Genomic DNA, 21,441 nt, shown 5'->3' with positions numbered 1-21,441 from the left:
TTCTCACATACATACTCCAGCCTTGAAGAGTAGACAATGAACTCCAGGGTACTTTCTTTAAATAAAGGGGCACCAGAAGGTGTGTTCAGACTACAAGGTGATCTTGCCTTTCAGCCTCTCTGGGAAAGTCTATGCCAGGGTGTCAAACCTTTGATTTAGGAGAAACAATTAAGTTTTCTTCCTGGTCCCTGAATGATGGCTTAGCTCTTTAAATCACAAGACACTGACTTATCAAGAACAAGATGGCTCTACAGTTGTTTGAAAAATTTAACTTTGATTACTCGATGCAGCCACCCTCAATTCGAATCTCGGCTTCAGGCTCTTTGCTGCATGCCCCCTCCCACCCCCCCACCCCGTTCTCATTTCCTGTCAAGCAACTTCCCAATAAAGGCCACAAGTACCAAAAAAAGAACATTCTGAAAAAGTAGAATAAAGTTATTAAGTTATTATATATTATATTTAAGTTACCTCTTATATTTCTAATAGTGACATTTTACATGTGTGTTTTGTTCCAGAAACAGTTTGAACACTTTGAGAACATTCCCTTACATACCTTCCTTGTGTTTGACCTGAGGGCTGTGTCTAAAGCAGCTTCTCCATGTCTAGAAAGGGTCAGTAGAATATATCTGCAGGTTCTATTAGGAGACAGTGATTCTAAACCAAGAGCAATGAGCTGTCTCTGTTTCAAGACGCTGTCATCATAAACTGGAACAATGCCATCTTAATATGGCAACGGTCCAGTTGGTGTCCTCAATCGTCGCCATCTTGATATATTGATATTAAGTAAAAAAAAATTCAGATTCCTTTGTCTTTTTATCTTTTTAAACTTTGGAAATCGGGAATATATGGGATTGCTACTTTTACTTGAGTTAAATAAATGTAAGTTCAGTTTTCACCGCTGCTAAAATGAATTTTTTTTTATTAGTTAACTTCATACAGCTCTTTTGACAGAATGATTGCTTTGATAACAACACATCCCCTGAAACAGATATTCTTCCACATAATGAAAAGATCACACGCAACCTCTCACATAAGAAATATTGTGACAGCAGCAAAACAGGGCTCTAAATAGTGCTTTACACCTGCACAGGAGAATAAAAAGTTATCCTGATATGACCGCTTTGGTTCTCTTCGGGCTGCTTCATTCAGTCAAAGTGTCGTGTCATGAAGTCTCTTGTAAGAAGCTTGGTTACATATCCTAATTAGTTGCACTTGTTGAAATTTGAAGATTAATTCCCAACAGTAGATTTAGGTTCACTAAGGTCACTAATGAGTCACCACAGGATTTAGAGAAGGGGAATTCAGCTGTTACACAATGAAACACAAATTTGAACTACAAAACAAACAAGGAATGGGTGTAAATTTGAATACATGATACACATGGCAGGGATTTTGTGAGTGAAAATTGTGACTGATAAAAAAAGGATGAAGCTGTTGCTGTTTCAGTGCACTTCACACTTCCTGGTTCTCATTCATACACAAACACACATGCAGACACACAAACATGCGCACACAAAGCACTATTAATGATTGAGTTCATTTTTGACTTTTAATATCAGTCTACAGAACAACCTCAACACAAAGTGTATTTAGTAGCTGCTCTGCAAGTTTTGATCATCCACATTTCGCTGGCAATCTTAATACACTACTAAATTAACCTTGTGTTGAGATTGTTTTTTAACTGTAAAGCAACATTAATGTGTCACCATCCTCTTCTGTTCCAGTCTCATCTTGAGCTCTGAAACAAGTGCTTTGTTCACTGTGTCCTGTCCGTCGAACATTGGCTTCTTTCGAGGTTTGGGTTCCACATTTGCAGAGACTGTTGGTACGGCCCACCGCCGCTCTCCTGGGATGTAGAGAGGTGGTGGAGGGGGCAGAGAAGGTGCACAGGGTGGTGGAGGTAGGGGCCAGTGTCTCACAAAATTGCTGACATTGTTGTTATAGTTGACATTCTCCACAATAACCTTTGGCTCTTGCTCTTGCACTTGCACTTGCACTTGCTCTTGCTCTTGCTCTTGCTCTTGAACTTCAATATTGAATCTCTCTCTTGGGGTTTCCAGTGTCTTGAAGGGGTTTTTGAAGTTCCAGGGATGTTGTCTTTGTGGCCTTCTGCGTACACGGCGGTTTGGCAAGATCCGGTTGGACTTCTTGTTGCGCATAAATGTTGCAGTGGAGATGATGACTGTGATTATAACCATGAGACAAATGGCGCCAGCAAGCATACCTATGATTTGCAATGGCTTGTGTCTATTCTGCATTAAAAGTGATCCCAAAGGCCCCCCTTTGAGATGGGTCTGTAAAAGAGCACAAGGAGAATTCACATCTATGGGACTGAAGTCACACAAATATGAACTTTTAACTCATTGTTTTTCAGTGCATTTTCTTTAGTACTGCAGGTATTAGTTGTTTGGAAATCAAGAGTACGACACTTTGTACTTTTTATTAAAACACTAAATCTTTTCTGACTTTATTAATTGTTGTAGTCTTTTTAAATTTTGTCAAGACAAGATCAGAGAGGTTCATTGAGAAACCCACAGCTGAGACAATTCAGCATCTGAAAATGAAAGTTGGAATAAATGTAAAAAGAAAAAAAATCGAAAACTAAAAGCATATAGAGTGCACATTTAATAAGCTTTGGTTGTGGTATCATAATGCCAGCACTAAATCAAAGCATAGAAAACTAAAGCAAATTTAAAGAGGATATTGTGCTCTTGTACTCTTTTACAGACACAGACTTGTTCCACTACAAAATCCTCAAAAGCCACAAATTCCTTTTACCACAGAGTCAAAACAGCAGTACTACTGTGCTGATGCTCTCAAGGCAAGCTTCATTTATCACACAGGCCTCCTAATAATCTTTCTGATCTTGCCCTGAGGTTGGACACGGGTCCTTTTCACAGATTTCCAGTACATAGCAGTTGAAATGAAGATTGTCAGTGAAATGGCGAAGGTGACAAGGGTCAAACAAATCCCAAACACTGCCCCAGGACGTTTCCTTAGGTCCAAGAAGAATGAGAAAAATCTGGATTTGATCTGAAAATCATGAGATTTTTGAGATTATAAATTTTAAAGTAGTATCTCAAGCTATCTAATGAGAAAAGCTAACATTCTGAGCAGTGACGATGTAGCAATACGGCACCTTCGCATAAATACTGATCATTTAAAACTTGTGTATAAAGCGTATATGCTATCTATTGTGTATATAGTACATACAGTGTAAAATTTGGTTTTTAGATTATAAATAAATAATTTATGTCCAAAAATGTCCTCATTGAGTTGAAGACAATTGTAATGAGATTGCTAATGCTATCAGAAAACTGTCAATATGAAAGTCGAGTTGTCTTGTTGTATGTTTTGTGTTCCCATATGGGTGGAGTTATTTGTTTTCTTTTTACTGTGCTGTGTGGATGGGACTTTCTTTAAGAAGGAAGAAAGGAAAAACTGCTTGTAGAAATACCCTTCTGTACGTGGATTAGGCTGAGACCAGTGTCTTACTTTCACGAAAGTTATAAAATATGTTAGTGACTGAGTAAAGCATCTGTGAAAACAGAATTATTTTTACTTCCATTGGAATGGAAAGAAAGTCTATGGAAAGAATTACTGAAACTGTAAAAATCTACAGGCCACAACTATCAAATGTGGACACTTAATTTCAGATTAAACATTCCCTTTTGCATCTAATCAGCATCTATTTTTTCTTGTAATTCAAGCATGAACCCTAAGAAAAATATTGGACAAATATCTTATAATTATCAAGGAGCAGTCACATATATATTGAACTTACAGCTTCAGTGATGTCTATTTTGACGACTGCAGTGGTGCTAAAGGAAGGCTGGCCTCGGTCCCGCGCCTGCACCACCAGGGACCAGGTGCAGTCTCTTTTCTTGGTTATGTTCTGAATGATGGCCATTGACTTGATGTAGGACTTGAGCTGGATTTCTCCCGTATCAGCGTTAATGTCAAAGATGTTGTTGTCTGGCTCAGCTTTCATGATAGTGTACTCGATGACATTGTTGGGTACTTCTGCATCATCGTCTATAGCCTGTGAAGAGGCATTTCATCAAAAATTGTATTCATTTTTCTGTATGATTAAACTCACAGAGAAGTGTATACCTCTATTTTCACTGGTGCTCCAATCACCATGGTCTTCTCGAGGAAGTTATCATTGAAAGCGGGTGGATGGTCATTCAGATCCAACACAGTCACAAAGACTTCAGCCAGGCTGTACTTTCCCTCTGCATCCTCTGCCTTCACGTAGAAGTTATACTTAGACCTTACCTCTGCATCCAGGCTTGCCCACGGTTGGGTGTAGATGATCCCAGATTCAGGTTCGATCAGGAACCTGAAGTTGATGGCATATCTTTATGAAATCACTTTGGGTTTATCTCATTTGTACAGAACAGAGCTATGTTATTTCACTTGCATCTTAAGCATTTCACAATCCCGTCCCAAAATAGTTTTCCCTCCAGAAAGCTGAATACTCCTTTCCTCCTACAGTCCAAAAGCAAAGTGAAATTGTGGACTCTAAATTGACCCTTAGCTTCAGTATCTGCATGCATTGTTGTCCTGTTTGTTTGTGTTTTAGCACCCTAAGCGAGCCTGAACAGAATGAAACAAGTAAATGAAAAATGAATGAATACATTTATCAAACTGTGGCAGCAGTATCCCATGGTTAAAAGGGGACAGGGAACATCCAGCTTGTTATTGGCAAACAGTTTAAAAGCGAACATCTGGGTTGGTTTGATGGAGTATTAGTTCACATCTGTGATGGTACCATTAATGCTGAATGATATACACAGGTTTATGAGCAATGTCTGCCACTATCCATGATGACATCCTTTTCTAGGGAAGGCCACGATCATTTCAAAACTAGGAAAACATTTTCCTTTCAGAAACTACAGCAACTGGTCTCCTTAGTTGTGAAACAGAGGGTGATATTAAAAGAAAAACAGATAAAAAAGGTTATGAGAAGGTTAAAATCAAATCTAAGTTCAAATCTTTTTGAAGGATAAATGGCTCCGAATTAGAAATTAAATTAGTGTCTTAATTCAAACATGTGATGAGTTATCTTCTTCTTCATGATGTATTTGTTACTATTATTTAAATATACATTTAAATTATATTTGCAAATCCTCAAATTCTGTCAATTCTGTCTGTTAACACAGTGTGCTAACTTTTTGTTTAAACTGGTTATACAGAAAAAGTTAGGTGAAATTGTAAACTATTTATGTGCCTTTTTTTCTGATTTAAGCTTTTATAAAAGACCACCTTTATGAAGGCATGGCTAGTACTACACACTGACTATGTCTTACTAGTTCACTGTTGTATTGATAGAGCAAATAGAATAAACATAATAAATCATATTAAATCATATTAAAGCATATTATTTCAAATAAATTCAATATGGTTCAAATAAATGACTGGATTTTGTGTAACTAGAATGGCTGTCTTCAGAGCTCAACTAACATAATCTTTAGAATATTCTGACAAATAAACAGAGATGCAAAAAGTTGTGGTTGTACTGGCAGTTACTGATGAGATACTGATGGGGGAAAGTTCAAAATAGGCAATCTGCATGCTTCATTCATTCCTTGCAAAGCTATGCTTAGTTTCAGCTTTAAACTTTATCCATCCACATAAAACTGCCATTATTCTCAATTAATCCTCAAAAGGAAAGTGAAAAAGTGGGTTTCCAAAAATGTTGATCTATATCTCGAAAGTATTACCATGATTGCTTTAACTGAACAATAAAGTAGGACTGAAATTACAATGTTTCGCTCGTTGTGACATTGTTTGATTACTCTACAGTGACTTTGCCTGAGTGCAAGGTACCCAGAAGCAAAGAGCTAGTCTATTTTCTTCTCTAATCCCATTAGAGGATTAAAGCAGAAGGCGAGCTGGCAAAGATCAGGACTCTGTGGTCATGGGTGCATTCAAACATTCTACAGCATTCCGTTAAAAAGTCTTCTATATAAAATGCCAAATCATTGCATCTTATTTCAATTCGAAAGCAGGATTTGGAGAAAAATCTGAGGAGACATAGCTTTGAAATGGTTTTGATTAAACAAGTATGCACTAAGCTTAAGTGTTCCAAATCTCTCTCAACTGCTTATTTTGGAAATCCTTCTTCTTCGTGCCATGTGACATTAAATATCTGCTTAAATTCATTCCTGCAGAGCTCAAAATATGTACCAAAAATTCCAAAACCATTTCCCATTTAAATTTGATTGAATCAAGCAAGATGGTTATTGAAAACAGCCCTTAGAGATTAAGCACCTGCCTGCTAATGTACACCCATCTTTTTGACATTGTGACTGAACATGTTTTCACGTTTTCAGATGTTCAGGATAAATGGATTTTAGCAAAGATATGTTATGCAGCTAATCTGTAAGATCATATATGTTGTGGCTTTAAAAGAAAAAAGGCAAGCTGTGGGTCAATTGTGTGTTCAAGAGAGAACATAGGCCTCTCAGACTTTTTCTCGGAGGATGGATCTCTACTGGAAAACTAATAAAAATCCCTTTGAGGAAAAAAAAATCAGCAAATCCTCCCAGCTACAGTGCTTATAAGGCAATGAAGAGAGCCAAGTTCTAATATATATATAAAAAAAGTTGTTTTTTGTATTTCTGTGCAGCTCAGTGTTGTTTCACTGTGGTCTTCGTGTGCAGTAGTACAGTGGTCTCCAATTTAACCTAAGGTTAGGTTAAAGTTAAATTTAGTTTTATTTTGATATATGGTAGATTTTCTCTGTAGATATTTTCAGAGAATGTCATATTCTGTTTCTCTGCTGCTGAACAATAGCCAGGGTATCAAATATTCATCTTGTTGCATAAGCTTTGACATTTTTAAAAACATGTCTCCCCTTTCACTCACTGGAATGTCACAGACTGCTCCCCTCCACAAATTTCCTCTGATATAATTACTGCACAAAGACCACTGCGTGGACACACTTCAAGTAACAAAAGGTAATCCAAAAATGGTTTGGTTGGACTTTGCAACAGTCCAAATACACAATTTTTTTAAATCTTATCTCTTGAAATATTTATAAACAGATTCTGTTACACATTCTGACAGAGTATAATGTTGTTTGAGCTCCAGTTCATGAATGCCAGGTGACTGTGTGGAAGTATTTTTGCCTTCAGGCTGATATGTAACATGAAGTTTTCTACGTTTTGTAAAATGAAAATAGAAGTAATTTCTGTTACATATATGTTTCTGTTCTTATAAGTAAGTGCTCTTCTGGCAAAGCTTAGTTACACTCTCATACTCACAAGTCAGCCCCTGATCCGTAGATAGAGTACCTCACTTCACCCCACGGTCCTGAGTCTGGGTCAGCTGCCTGCCGACGCACAGCAGCAACACATTAGCAAGAAGAAAAACATTTTAGTTGATGTAATACTTGGATAAATGAGGTCAGTTCAACGCGTGTGCCACGGCAGTCAGTTTATCATGGATTTTAGTACATTTTGTACCAATATATCAAGGATGTATTTGCTAGGATCCGTTTTTGCGAAAATGAACTGAGCAAAAAAATGATGTGTCAGGTGTCAGTGAAATAGATAAATATGTGCTGCATTGGAACACAATGTTACATAGATCAGCTCTTTAAAAAAGGAGTTTTGATATAAGAACATTTTCCTGGGCTTTAGCTAATCTCTCTGTCTGCAGCTGCTTGGATGTCTGTTCACTGTCTCTCAGTGTCCAAGGTCATTTGTTGGCTGTTCTTTCATCTGATGGAAATTGCCTGGGATCAAGGCAAAAAAGCCTCTGTGGTGTTCACACAAGGGCAGGACTTTTTAGTGAGACTCCCTGCCTCTATTGAGTTGATATGAACTGACAAGGTCATACGAGGGGATAGAGTGAAAATCTATCAATTCAGCATGTCCTTTAAAGTGTTCATTTTGCCTCAGGACATATTTTTGTGCTACATGCACGTCCTACAAGGCTTTAGGGAGGAAAAAAGTCAGGGTATTTGCTGTTACACAACAAAATGAAAGTGATAGCCATCTGGCAGCTTACCTCGCCTAGCTTTTATCTACATGATTTCACATATTATCCCAGCCCCCACCTTCCAAAGAGTCTACATTTAGGGAATTAATGGCCCTGTTGAGCATTTTGTTAAAATCAGCATTCCTCTTTAGCTCTGAGTGACGTAGGTCAGCGATGGCATGTATTTTTAGAATAGATGAAGACTCACTTACTGTGACTGATACAACATTGGAGCCGCCTGGTGAGTTTTCTGGAATTCTGGCAATATAGTAATCCGAGGAGAATTTAGGAGCATTGTCATTGGTGTCCAGGAGATGAATGATAATGTCTGCTGTGGAGCTAAATCTCTCTGGTGTATCAATCTCAACCGCAAGAAGCTGAAAAATAAGAAGATTCAAAATGTGAAATAGAGAAATATGCAAAAGATATGATATATTGCTTCTATCTGTTGATAAATGTATGCATAAGTATTTTTCTTATCCCATTTCAGTCAACTTTGGTAGTAGGGGATAACCTTGTATGTTAAAAAATGGTGTCTCTCATAGTCCATGGCAGCGGAGTCCTCTACTAAGATCGTGACTTGGGCCTCATTTAGTACAGTCTGAGGGACAACTCGCAGCATTCTTTCTGGTCCAATCAGTCTCAGGTTAAACTTCGCATTTGCACCCTGCAGGAGTACACATGCATGTCATCATGTTAGTCAGAAGTCTAATGACGTGCTTTATGCTCAAATCGGTTTATTATTCCTTTTGTTATGAAACAAAAAGTAGATATTAGTACAATTTAATCCATGCAACATACAGTCTGTTCAGCCAGTGTAAAAGCTTTCTGTCCTTAATTGCTGCAGTAATGTAAAATAAATCATTTGGATATCTGTAGAAGAAAAACATTTTTCAGCAAAACGGACTAGCGAGCACAAAGCGTTTGCCTGATGTTGGGAGGGTATTATCAGAGAAAATCTTTGGAGCGCATTGTCCATTTGGATGTAGCTCTTAGACACAAAGACACTTGCATAAGCTGACAAACGGCATGGCACGCACCTTTCCGTTTGTGTTGGCTTACTAACAAATTTGTGCGACTTTAAAAGGATTGCCTGTGATAGTGGTAGGCTCAAGGTCATTTCACAGACTGCAAGGCAGACAATGTCCTGAAACCATTTTGGCTCGATAAATGTTGATAGAAATTCATTTCTGACTAGATAACAATTTAATAAACAATGTAATATGGTCAGTGCTGATAGTGACTAAACTGCTTAAGCAGCTTTTAAAGATAGCAATGCTTTTTCAGTGTTAAATGTTTTTCAGTGTTATACCTGCTGCATGGAAATATCAACACATAAGCATCTTTTACCAGGTAAATTCAAATTGTCTCCCACCTGATCAGAGTCATTGACTATGATTTTCAACCCTCGCAGTATCTCTCCCTCTGGTGGATTTTCATACATGGTTAACTCAAATATGTTCTGTGGGCCTTTGTCTCCATAAAAAGTGGGTGGGTTGTTATTTAGGTCCACCACACGTATCACCACCGTGGTCAATTCATAATCCAAGAGTTTGCCTTCAGGACTTACTTCCGATGCCTGGAAAACAAAGTTCAAGAAAAATGTTCAATTATTTTTGTGTACAAGGGAAAACTCTTCAATCTATAATTATGCTGTAACTATAATGAATGAGGTGGGCAACCCTCACAAAGAGGGAAAGCATCATTAGGAAAACTTGAATGTTTACGAGTTATATTATAGTAGTTGTTAGAAAAATTCAGACTTACCCTGACTTTTATGTTGAAGATTTCTCTCTTCAGTGAAATGGGAGGAGTCAGCAGGGAGATACAACCGCTTGTCTTATTGATGCCAAAAACACCATCGTCACCTGCAAACAAGCCAGAGGAACACTTTCACATTTCACACTTTTGTGTGCTTCTTTCCATTTACGTCAAAATTCTGCTTTTCTTTGAGTGAGGGCCTAACCCTCATCGAATGAGTAATGGATTGGATTTGGGTTCCCCACATCCCCATCTTTAGCAGTAACGGTAAACACTTCTGAGCCCTGCAAAAGAGAAACGGCAGGATTTTACATTTTTTGTGACCGAGCAATGAAAACAGACTTCTTATTTCGTTGCAGACATTATACACAAATGATCATTTTTTTATATAAAATATTAAGTAGTTTAAAATCTATGAGTGGAGCCTTGGAGTGTTTGAGCTGCCTTTGCTTTTTTTCTGGCACAGTTCTTGCACATTTTTGGCCCAGCACCTGCCACCTTATCGGGTATGGATGTGTTATTATTAACTTTTTTTTTTTTAAGTCAGAATGTGTAATCACTCTGTTGTTCTGCCGCTGTGACATTCTGACATGTTGATAAAGTTATGAAGAAGGCAGGAGGGGCACTACTTTGAAATGCCAGCAATTGATGCTATAAAATTTGAGCTGATGATGCACTGAAGTTTGTGCAAAAGAACATTTTGCACAAACCCCAGATAGCAGTGCAAATGTAGTGTAAGTGTAGAGCTGTCAAACTAACTGGCAAGGGTTTGTTTAATTTAAATCTATGAATATAATATTTATACTTACTGGAACAGAGATTTCATAAACATAGCCAAAGTACGGTGTTCCAATGAAAGATGGCGGAGTGTCTTGTGCATCAATCACATTGATTGTCAAGGTAGCAGAAGATGACATGAACTGCTCCTTGCCATTAAAGTTGCCACCACCGTCCTTGGAAAAATCAATCAATCAATCAATCAATCAATCAATCAATCAATCAATCAATCAATCAATCAATCAATCAATCAATCAATCAATCAATCAATCAATCACTTGAATTTGAACTGTAGCTTTGTGGTTGGTTGAATGTTTTTCTTTGTTATAATAGTTGCATTCCACAATATTAATTAAACCTAATTATTACATGTTAAACCTTTTTCTTTTCTTTTTGAGAATTGGATATTTATTTGTTTACATGTTTTGAAATTATCCAGGCGTCAGCATTCTGCCTTCTGCAGGCGCATTGCTGAGTTTCCTGGTTCAACTGAGTGATATAACCTGAAACTGGAAAATTTGTCATGCAGTTTTTTAACAACTGTAAAATTTACTCACATAAACTCTAACTCAACCACAAATAGCAAACTCTACGGAGCATGGCTTCCTTGAAAATAAAAGTACACAAACACAAGACAGAAGCATTGGGTCTCAGTATAGATTGTTACCTTTGCAATGACAGTGACAAAGTGTGTCTTTGTTTTCTCATAATCCAACATTTCTCCAGATTTAATACGAAGGACACCACTATGCCTGTCAATGGCAAACAAAGTGGGCTGAGATGCCTGTAACAGAGGCCAGAACAAAAAGCTTGAATTTGATTGCACGAACAGTCACAATTGAGGTCACAAAAGCCTGTACAGTAGCTGAAAACTGTTTACCACAGATTAACGTGAGATATTATGAAAAGTGGAAACACAGCAGCTATTAAACCTTTTTACTCACATGGTGTCTCTTACTGCCCATCTAAATATAATACCCTATGATTACGGAAAAAGCAGCAGCTGATATTTGCTATGTCCACATGTTAACTATCCAACAGCTGTTTCATGGTCCTAAATGTCCAAACGGCAAATGGCAAACTAACATTTTTTGCCACAGGCTGCCAAAACAGCTATCTAAGCTATCAACACCTGACAAAAATGTAATTACAATTTAATCCCCAACCACATAAGAACCCGAGCATGCTCAAGCAAATGAACAAATCCACATGCATACCACAAAGTCTATGTGTTCATTGCATTTACTGCATGATAGAACTGTTCAGTTTCAACAAGCAGTTCATATTCAAAAAAGGATCATCACTTAAAACAGAAAACAAACCTGGACATAATAGTTGACTGAGCCTCCTGAGCCTGTGTCTCTGTCCACAGCCTCCACCTTGTAGATGCTATTTCCAGATTCAGTTGTCTAGAATTTGCAACACAGAACATAATTTATGGTAGAAACACTAGGGGGTTACCTTACATGTGATCACAGGAAGATTTGAAAAGATGCATTTTCATTCTTTCTAGAGAGACTGACACTTGTTTTATTTAAATCAGGAGGCTCAGAGAGTTGGCTAAACTTACTTCCACTACATCAATGATTGCAGGCAAGTTTTGGAATTCAGGTTTTTCATCATTTGCATCCATAACAAATATGGTGACTCTTTCCACTACCTAAAAAGGGGAACAAAAATCACAAAACATATTTGAGTTCAAAATAACACTGTCTTTTGTTTGTTCCTGGCAGTCATGTATATTTTATATACAACCAATCCAGGATATTTTTTATTTGTAGCCACATCCTACTGATGTCAATCTTACTCCCAGATAGCCGCATCATACTCTAGCAGGCCAATAAACCACCTAAAACAGGTTTGAGGAACACAACTGAATAATGTTAGGCAGCTGGTTTTAATTTTGTGGCAGACGTATCTGATTGATTTTTAAATCATGTTAATACCTTGCTTCTTCCATCTGTGATGCTGATGTTAACATCAATAGAATCTTGTTTCTGAGTAGAGATAAAACAAAGAGTTACCATGCAAGCAACATTTTAAAAATCACCACGTTTGTGTGAATTCATGTCCTATTGTTTACTTTACCTCTCTGTCCAGCTTTTCCACTAATGTGATATTTCCAGATTTTGGGTCAATCCTGAAGTACTCTTTTGACCCTGGATCAAAAGACAGACCGTACCTCACCTCCTGGCCTTCAGGGTCTGTTCCATTGAGACGATAGATTTGTGTACCTAAAGGAAGGCATAATAATATAGTCAAAGTAGGCTCAGATGTTGACAGGACTTTTGTAAGAGCTCCTGTAGAGCAAACTAGGCTGACACAGTAAGTATAAGTTATGAGTATCCTGACAGATGCAAGGTGAAGAGGGACAGCTGCACTATAATTACAGCCAGCAAACAAGCCCTTACATCAACAGTTGGAAACAGCAGATGACCGTGATGGTGTCAGTGTGCAATTGCCACACAACATCTGTTCATTTATCAAAGACTATCTAACATCTCGTACTCTCAAATACTGGCAAGTAGATGACACATTTCTGCATATTGGTTCTTCTACAGGCCTATTAGAAGTTAACACTAAATTCTCTGAAGGACAGTGGTTAGTCTCACCATCAGGGGTGTCCTCTGAGAGGCTGAACAGGGCCAGGTTTCCATTGTCACTGTAGGGTCCATTGTCGTAGAAATAGGGGGCAAAGTCTGCTTGTGCTGAGGACAGAAACATGAACCCACCATGCGGTTTTTGGTTGAGTACATTTTTATGTAAAACATCAAAAAGCACTTCTTGCAGGAAGAAAAAAACACTAATCTCGTCTTTGTGCTCTGAACCTTGACTCATAGATCAATTGCTAAATCAGTTATCAATCAATGACTGGATTCGTTTCAACATCTGCTTCTACTTTATTACTATTTACCTTTATTTAATCAATGACTTTCACTGGTAACTTTTAAAATTTAAAAAAGATTTTTCATAGTCGTACTTTATATACCAGAATGAGGCAAAGGATGCTGTATTAACTGCACATGCACCTATCCTTTCCTTGTCTTTGGCTGAGATTATGTAAACCACTTAAGATAACTCCTCTATACATAGGCCTGAGATCTCTACTCTTTTCTTTGTAACATCACAGTCCTATAATACATTTAAAAAATGCATTGTACATTAAAAAGATCAATTCATATACCCAAAAAAGAGAATTAATAAATACGAAGCACTTAAATTATAACGCATGTATAGTCATATGTTCAGCTGCGCAAAACATGAATAAACTGAAAGAATTGAAAAAAACAGTGAAAAGGTTTGAAAAAATCAAACCAGGAACTCTTAAATGTGTCTGAACAGCTTTCACAATCTGATGCTTTCACAGCATCAACGTGAGTCCATTGTAAACAAACAATTGATAAAGATAACTTACCAAAGCAGGGATGGACAAACAAAAAAAGCAGTGGAAAATGTAAAATCTTTCCATTCTTCATCCTAAAGAATAAAGTCAAGAAACAGCACCATGAAGACGGCTCCGTCGAGAGTCATGTACAGCTCTCAAGGTGTTTACTGTTGACTGTAGAGGGCTAAAAGCAGATGCTCACTCGCTAATCCAATGACTCTTAAGAGTTACCCCCAGGCCCCCTCAGTTCAACAGGACATCATCCACCAGTAAACAACAGGAGATGACTCTATGAGCAAAAATAAGGAGCTACTGCAAAGTTGATGGACAGGTATATTTTTATCAAAATCAACTAAAGTTAGTTATTCTCATCAGTTAATGTTACAACATTATTCTGCAGCATGGAAGCTGCTACACGCTATGAGAATGCTAACTTTTACAAATGCTTAGGTTTCATTGACTATATTGAACAATTACTATCTCTGCTGTTGTATTTTTTTGCTTGTATGTTATGGTATTTATTATCACTCAGTACTGGGCTGTAACAGTCAGAAAGTGTATCATTCCTTCTCCTTTATTAAAGCGAATCCTGCTTTGAATGCAACTTTGAATTTGGGTTTTAAGATTAGATTCTGTGACTGTCTCTGTTTCTAACAATGCAGAGGGATGATATAGAATATATACTTTAATGGTGGTCAGTGGTTCACCCATATTCTATATAGTACCATCTGTTAGGCACTCCAAGACCATCTGGGGAAGAAATCTACAAACGACTCAATTATTTGAATAAGAGGAAAAAATTATACTGATAAGAATTTTGATGAGATTGTATTTTCTTCATGGAAGTTAGCATAAATTATTATATGAATTTAATAATTGGAAGTGTAAACTGATGTAATATATTTTGATTTAGATTTATTAATGTACATTTAAATGAATAAAGTTTTCTAGGGATCATGGGTCTTGTCAGGATTAACCTTTTTCAACTTGACTTCTTCTGTTTCATGTTACATGTTATATCTCTTTAATTAGAAACAATATCTTATCTTAACCGCTCTCTGGGACTTTTGAGTGGTAATCAAGGCACTGAAGCTGGTTGATCCACGTGATTGATAATCTTATTTGCCACAAAAAAGAATAAGAACAATGAAAAGATTCAAGTGGTCCAAAAAGAGTCTTTGAGTAAACAGTGCCAGAAATAATCCTGTTCCACTTTACCCAAATGTCTCTTAATCTTTTTAGATTTACTCTTTTGTAATCTTAAATCAAAATATATTTCTATGAGGTAAATGAACATTATGTTTCTAAGATGGATCACAGCTGCTGTGATCCCACTGAAGGACTGTGTGTGTGTGTGTGTGTGTGTGTGTGGGTGGAAGCGGTGGGGGTGACATGGAGGCCCACCTTGGATAGGTTTTGAGCCAACGCAGAAGCAAGCAAAACAGCTGTACAAGCACACAGTTGCACATTAGAATAATCAGATAGCTACACGTGCAGGTTTTTGGATTGTGACCAGATCACCTGGAGAAAACCCACACAAGTGTGGGAAGAAACATATAAACTTCACACAGAATGACCAAATCTGGAAACTTCTTGATCCATGAATGAATTATGACAATCAAAGCAAGGTACTGCAATAACCACTACTATACAGTATAGTATAAACTGAGAGAACTTTTTGCATTGACACACAGGGGCCCCTATAAAGTAATTTCTTTCTCTTTAAATACTTTAAACACTTATACACTTATTCAATCCAGTTACCATTAACCCTCTGCTTGAAAGTACATATGCAAACATGCATAAAAAATGTATATACATATTTATAGACATATATACCCTTCTATTAAATTTGTAGACCTTAAATTCAGCACACAAAAAAACTACACACTAAGTACACAAATAAAACACCATTAAAATACTTTGGATATGAGAGGATTTATGCACATGAATACCTCCATTCTCATGCTTATATTACATCTACTCCATAATCTGAGTATTACAGAACAAACCACAAAGTACTTAGCATGTTAAGTGTCTGCTCAGTGCATAAAGCACATTTTAACTTTGTACACAGGAAAAAAAAAGGAAAAGCCAACAACAATCATGTTTAACAGAGGTATGTGAGTTAGGATCTTTCACCCCTGAGAGCAGTCAAATCCACTGTAAGTAAGTCGAGCCTCTCATGTTGGAAACCTGAGTGTCCAGTGTTCAAAGGCACATTCATTATTTTCATTTGATTTGAAACAGAATATGCATAAACTATGCATAAAGATAAACATAAACTGACTACACAACAGATTCTCTGCAGAAAGGTTCTTTCCCATTACCTCTGTAAGCAGTGAGGTTGTACCTTCAGGTTTTATTCTCATGGTGCTGGCAGATGGCACGGCTAAAGATTAACCCACTGTGCTCTAATCTCTCCTGATCTTGTAATGCACAGAACCTGCCTGACTCCAACAGATAAAAAATGTAAAGCAAAATTAGCATGCCAAATGTTGTTTTACGAGATGCACATGTGGACATGTAGCTTATTGTATGCAGCAAAATGTGAGTTCATGAACAAACCATCTTTTTGTTTTTTATCCTGTCACAGTGATTCCAACTTTTTTTTTCCAAGGTGTTTTAATCTTCTGTAATAGGTCAAGGGGGAAAAAAATCTGACATCACTGAAGCATACACACCTTCATACGTGTCAGTGTTCTTCCAATAATCGGCATAGAAATACGAATGAGCTCATTGCTCATCTGAAGTCATCTTCTTAGTTTCTAATTCTGTACCTTAAATCACCGCAGCACAAGCTGATCTCTTGGTGTCTTGGTGACAATGACATTATGCTGTCTTTAGGAAAACTTCCCTAATGCATGACATTTCTCTTATCTGCTTATGGCTACATGTGCGCCACTGGAATCAGATTAAAGTTCTCGACAGACACGACAAAATCTGCATCTGTAGGTGCAATGTATCTTTGAGTATTTTCACTCATCCAGTGAGACATCTGAGCCCACTTTAGGCATGTTGTAGCTTCGAAGACACCAAATGAAATCAAACAAAACAAAACAAAACAAAAAATTACTGGAACCAAGCTTAAAAGCAAGACATGGGACCTTGTAAAAGGTATTAGGTTTGCCCTTCTGTTGTAAACATTCAAAGGAAAAGTAGAGGCCTTTAGAATGAAAACACATCAGTGGAGTTCTGCAACGACAGGTAAACCTCACTGATCAGCTGCTGACTGTCAAGATCAGAAAATCAAATCCAAACCCAACCATGTCTGCTTATAGCTGATATTGGTGCTGCAATGTACACGTACCACATCAGCAGGCAGCTGCTTTTAAATACAAAACAAAACCATTGATTGTACTCACACTCTGGCCTGTAGAACTACAAAACCATATCTATTCTACAACTTATCAGACTATTCTATAGATGTTGATTGAGTTTTTCATATTTGTCTTTTATAATGTATCATTTTTTTTCTCATTTATCCCGATGTCTCAAGTGAAGCACATTGAGTACAATGTAAAGTGTGCATGTTTCCTTTCATTGACTTTTGCCTTGAGATGGAGTGCGCTTGAAAAAATAGAAAATAAGAGAAATATAAATCTGGCCAGACAAAGTGAAAAATATGAAGTCGTATTTTGCTTTGCTGTGTTAGATTGCACTATACGTCTGAAGTTCAGAGCAGTTTTTGGCAGCTTATCAAGAAGCAATGTTAACAGGGAATTGCTACAAGTAGAATTAGTTTGGCTACCGGCTTTTACATGTCTTGGGATTTTTGTAGATTATACAAATTCCAAGTAGTGTAGTGATTTTTTAAAAGCTTAATATATTTTTAGCCACAACAAGCACAACCCTTGTGAGGACATACAGTCATGTGAAAAAGAAAGTGAACCCTCTTAAAATGTTTTATGGTTTTACACATAGTTTAACTTAGTTTCCACACACTGCTTCTGCATTTCTATTCTTACTTTAAAAAAACAAACAAACAAAACAAATAACAGCATTGTGTAATATGTCATCTTACTTTTCATTTATCATTCTATTTACCTAATGAGACATGGAGAGCACCAGATGATTTTTGTTGTCCTTATACTCAAAACCTCAGAATTGAAGATGGTACTGTCTTTTTCACATGACTGTAGTTAAAACAATGCAATGTCTGAGGCAGTTTCCACGTACTGGTTAAATATATCTGAAACAGTAAAAGCAAATCACACAAGGTAAAAATTGCCCTTGTAAATCTCCTCTGTTTAAAGATAGAGAGAAAGCGAAATGCTGGTATTTACCTGGGAAATTTGATGTACCAAATATAGAAAAGGAAACTTTGGATCACTTGAACAGAGCTTGTCTCACTATGGGATCATGTTGTTTGTAAGAGCACCTGTTGTCAAACGACCCAAGTCAGCTTTACAATTTTGGATTATTATTGATAATCTCTAGTGTGGTTTGCCAAGGGCGGAGGTCTGCTTTTAGTTCTGGTCCATGCTAAAACTAGGTCATGCCTTTAATCTCTCCATGCAGAGTACGGTGTAGGTTAGCACCCTTCCATTTTCATAAAGCTCAAATAGCGCTAAAGCAGAGTGAACAGTCCTGAACCAGGCAAAATCCTAAATATGACATATTACCTCGCACAAGTTATCATCTACTAAAATGGTTACTGGCAGCTGTCCATTGAGGAGTTAAGATAATCTATGAACACGTTATTCCTGTACCATGAGCCCAAAACAGATTTTATACCATCTTCTTGCATCTGCAGTGTTCTCATGGGAACATCAGCAGCTAGCAGAAAAGAGTGGGACATTAAAACAATAATAATATATTTCTTTAAAAAAAAACAACAACAAAAAAAAAACCTCTTTATTCCCCACTTTCTGATTTAGTAAAGTAGGCACACTCACACTCACACAACCTTACGAACATGAAAATTTTAAGATGTATTTATGTCTAAGTCTAAATCATTTTGTGGTTTATGAAAATTTGCAAATTTGAAAAGCCTCCCAAAAACTTGTCAATATTGCAGTTTAAACTATTCTCTAGTTTAAACACTGAATCATACGATCAATATGATTGTGGACTTATTATTGTACTTCTACTTTGTTCCACTAATATCTACTAATCAAATCATTTTGTTTTTCGAGAATTCGACATAACTCTGAAATACAATGTGTTGGAGTTCAAACTAAACCCGTGCGCTCACTCTACACTCTACTCCCACCATAACGTCAGTGCTCTTCTTTTACACTGCTGCCCCCAGGTGGTCATATGCTTGTGGTGCACTCTCAGTGTAAAAAAAAAGTGTGAAAGTATGCTTATGTGGGGGCATCTGCAGCTCAGGAGGAAGGGCAGTCGTCTGCCAATCAGAAGGCTTCTCATGTGGAATGATGTGGATGTGGATGATTAGAACAAAAAGCACTGTGTAGCGTGCTGTATGAGTGCGTGAGTGAATGGGTGAATGTGACATGTAGTGTTAAAACGCTTTGAGTGGTCAGAGTGACGAGAAAAAAGGGCTATACAAGTACAGTCCATTTACCATTTACCATGTACAACTTCAGAACAAGTTGGGTCTGCCTGGATATTGAATAGTCCTTTTTTTCAAAACTTAATTAAATGTCCTGGAAGTAGCAACCATGGCGGTTTTAAATAGATATGAGAACAAGAGGGCTGCCAGTGACAACACTATCTTTCACTTTTGTGGGTTTTTTTTCACATTCTATTCTATTCTTTAGCTAAATACATGCCTGGATTATAAACTAGTCATTTAAATCTTTCTGCACTCATGAACATATGACATAGCCTTCAAGTAAAAATGTGATATGTGTGCATTACATAAAGTATATAAAGCACTATTTGCACGGTATTTATTATTTATTTATTGATAAGACTGAAAAACACTTAGGAAAAGAAAATAGGAGGTCATTTGTTTTTTCTACTGTTTACCAGATGTGACATTGAGGAGAGACATTTAATTTGAATAAGGCAAATTGGAGCAGGGAAACATCTAAAACCGGCAGGCGGTGGCCCTCGAGGACTGGAGTTAAGGATCACTTTGATACACATTTGTGGTAACACGTACACCTGCACAATTGTGACATGCATTTAATCTGAACTAGTGAGATAATCTGTGAGGTCACAAATCAAGCACAACAGCCTAAACTCTAAATCTGAAAGGCCTTAGGCTTTTCACTGTTTGTGATGTCTAGAAATAGTGGAAGTTAGGCCTTGGTCCAGCTTTAATCCTCACCCATATATCAGGTAGATCACTTCAAATGAGACCTCTCCTCATGAAAATATTAAACTCTCACATTACAGTTATTTGGGAAGACAGCAATTAACCTGCCAAGTCTGAAGACAAACTGCTGCTGAAATAGATGAACAACAGTTTTTCACAATTTTAGTTATCGTCATAATCCACTTAACAGTGATGCCAAAGCATAGTGCAGATTCAGAATAGCTGTTGGGTTTGTTGTTCTTTCAAGCAACTTCAAGCAGGTCATAACTCTACTTCAAAATCTAATAGTGACTGGGGTAATGATAGGCTGGCAGATAAGAATGTTGCTTGACAGTAGACATTATTCCTTAACTGAACAGGAGGAGTCCAGCCAGATGCCAGACAATAAACATAACGTGTACTGAATATTACACATGGGAAAACTGTCTAAAGCCGAGTTTCCCATGTGTAATATGATAGTAGAATGCTGATTAAAATGTAAATAAATATCAAATGTAGTTTTTTGCTAAACATTTCATCTATTTTCAAAATAAATATGTTAATTTTAAAACTGATGCAAGCACAGTGGAATAGGGGAAATAACTCTTATTTCATCAATTATCATACAAGGAAATTAGGAGGGAATCTGTTTGAAAGGGACAAGACTAAAATCCATTACTGAATGATCATGATCTTCAAGCGCTTTGACGGCTCTACATGAAAAACAGACATCATTCTGTGCTGGAAATCACTGCATGGTCTCAGGAACCCTTCTAAAAACTGCTGTCACTGACCATGGTTTGTGACTGCACACACAAAAGCAAGTTCAAACACAGCAATGCAACGAAAAAAACCTAAGAAAGAAATGCTGGAGACTTCTCAGGGCCTGAGCTCATTTAAGATAGACCAAGGTTGAAATAGTCAACTGTGTTGTGGTCTGACAAATCAAGATTTAAGATTTATTTGGAAAAATCATAGACATCGTGTCTTCCAGAGTGAAGAGGTGATAGGCAATTCGACTTGTTATAAACAAACAACTTAAAAACTTGTGTCCATCACATCATTGGGCTGCATCGGTGCACACGACATGAGCATGTTGAATATTAGTGAAGGAAGCACAAAGGCTGAATGTACATGTTTGTACATGCACATGCATGTTTTGAACTTTGACTTATGCTGCCACTCTGACAATGTATTTCTCATTTATTTAAACAAGACAAAATGCATTGTGCATGGATGCTGCGTAGCTCTAAACATGCACCTTTATAATAGAAAATTAGGTCAATTGAACTGCAACCAGTCAATTTCCGTCACCCTCTGA

At 37.2% G+C, this 21,441-nt stretch overlaps 1 protein-coding gene across 1 annotated transcript; it reads right to left on the bottom strand.

Annotated features, from left to right (window-relative positions):
• Positions 1–1,694: 1,694 nt before the first annotated feature.
• Positions 1,695–13,251, bottom strand: cdhr1a (cadherin-related family member 1a). Its single transcript, XM_072391601.1, has 17 exons — positions 13,140–13,251; positions 12,616–12,761; positions 12,474–12,524; positions 12,098–12,187; positions 11,850–11,936; positions 11,195–11,311; positions 10,560–10,703; positions 9,956–10,034; positions 9,757–9,857; positions 9,365–9,568; positions 8,504–8,656; positions 8,202–8,366; positions 7,272–7,339; positions 4,114–4,342; positions 3,785–4,042; positions 1,988–2,294; positions 1,695–1,909 (listed from the first exon to the last, which is right to left on the bottom strand). The coding sequence occupies exons 1-17, from the start codon at positions 13,249–13,251 to the stop codon at positions 1,695–1,697; spliced, it is 2,526 nt and encodes an 841-aa protein (XP_072247702.1).
• Positions 13,252–21,441: the final 8,190 nt, after the last annotated feature.

This window comes from Leuresthes tenuis, unplaced genomic scaffold (assembly GCF_036924035.1).
Source record: "Leuresthes tenuis unplaced genomic scaffold, fLeuTen1.0.hap1 SCAF_8, whole genome shotgun sequence".
Classification (NCBI taxonomy): Eukaryota; Metazoa; Chordata; class Actinopteri; order Atheriniformes; family Atherinopsidae; genus Leuresthes; species Leuresthes tenuis.
The sequence above is the reverse complement of the archived record's forward strand: the minus strand, read 5'-3'. Positions and strand labels throughout refer to the sequence as shown.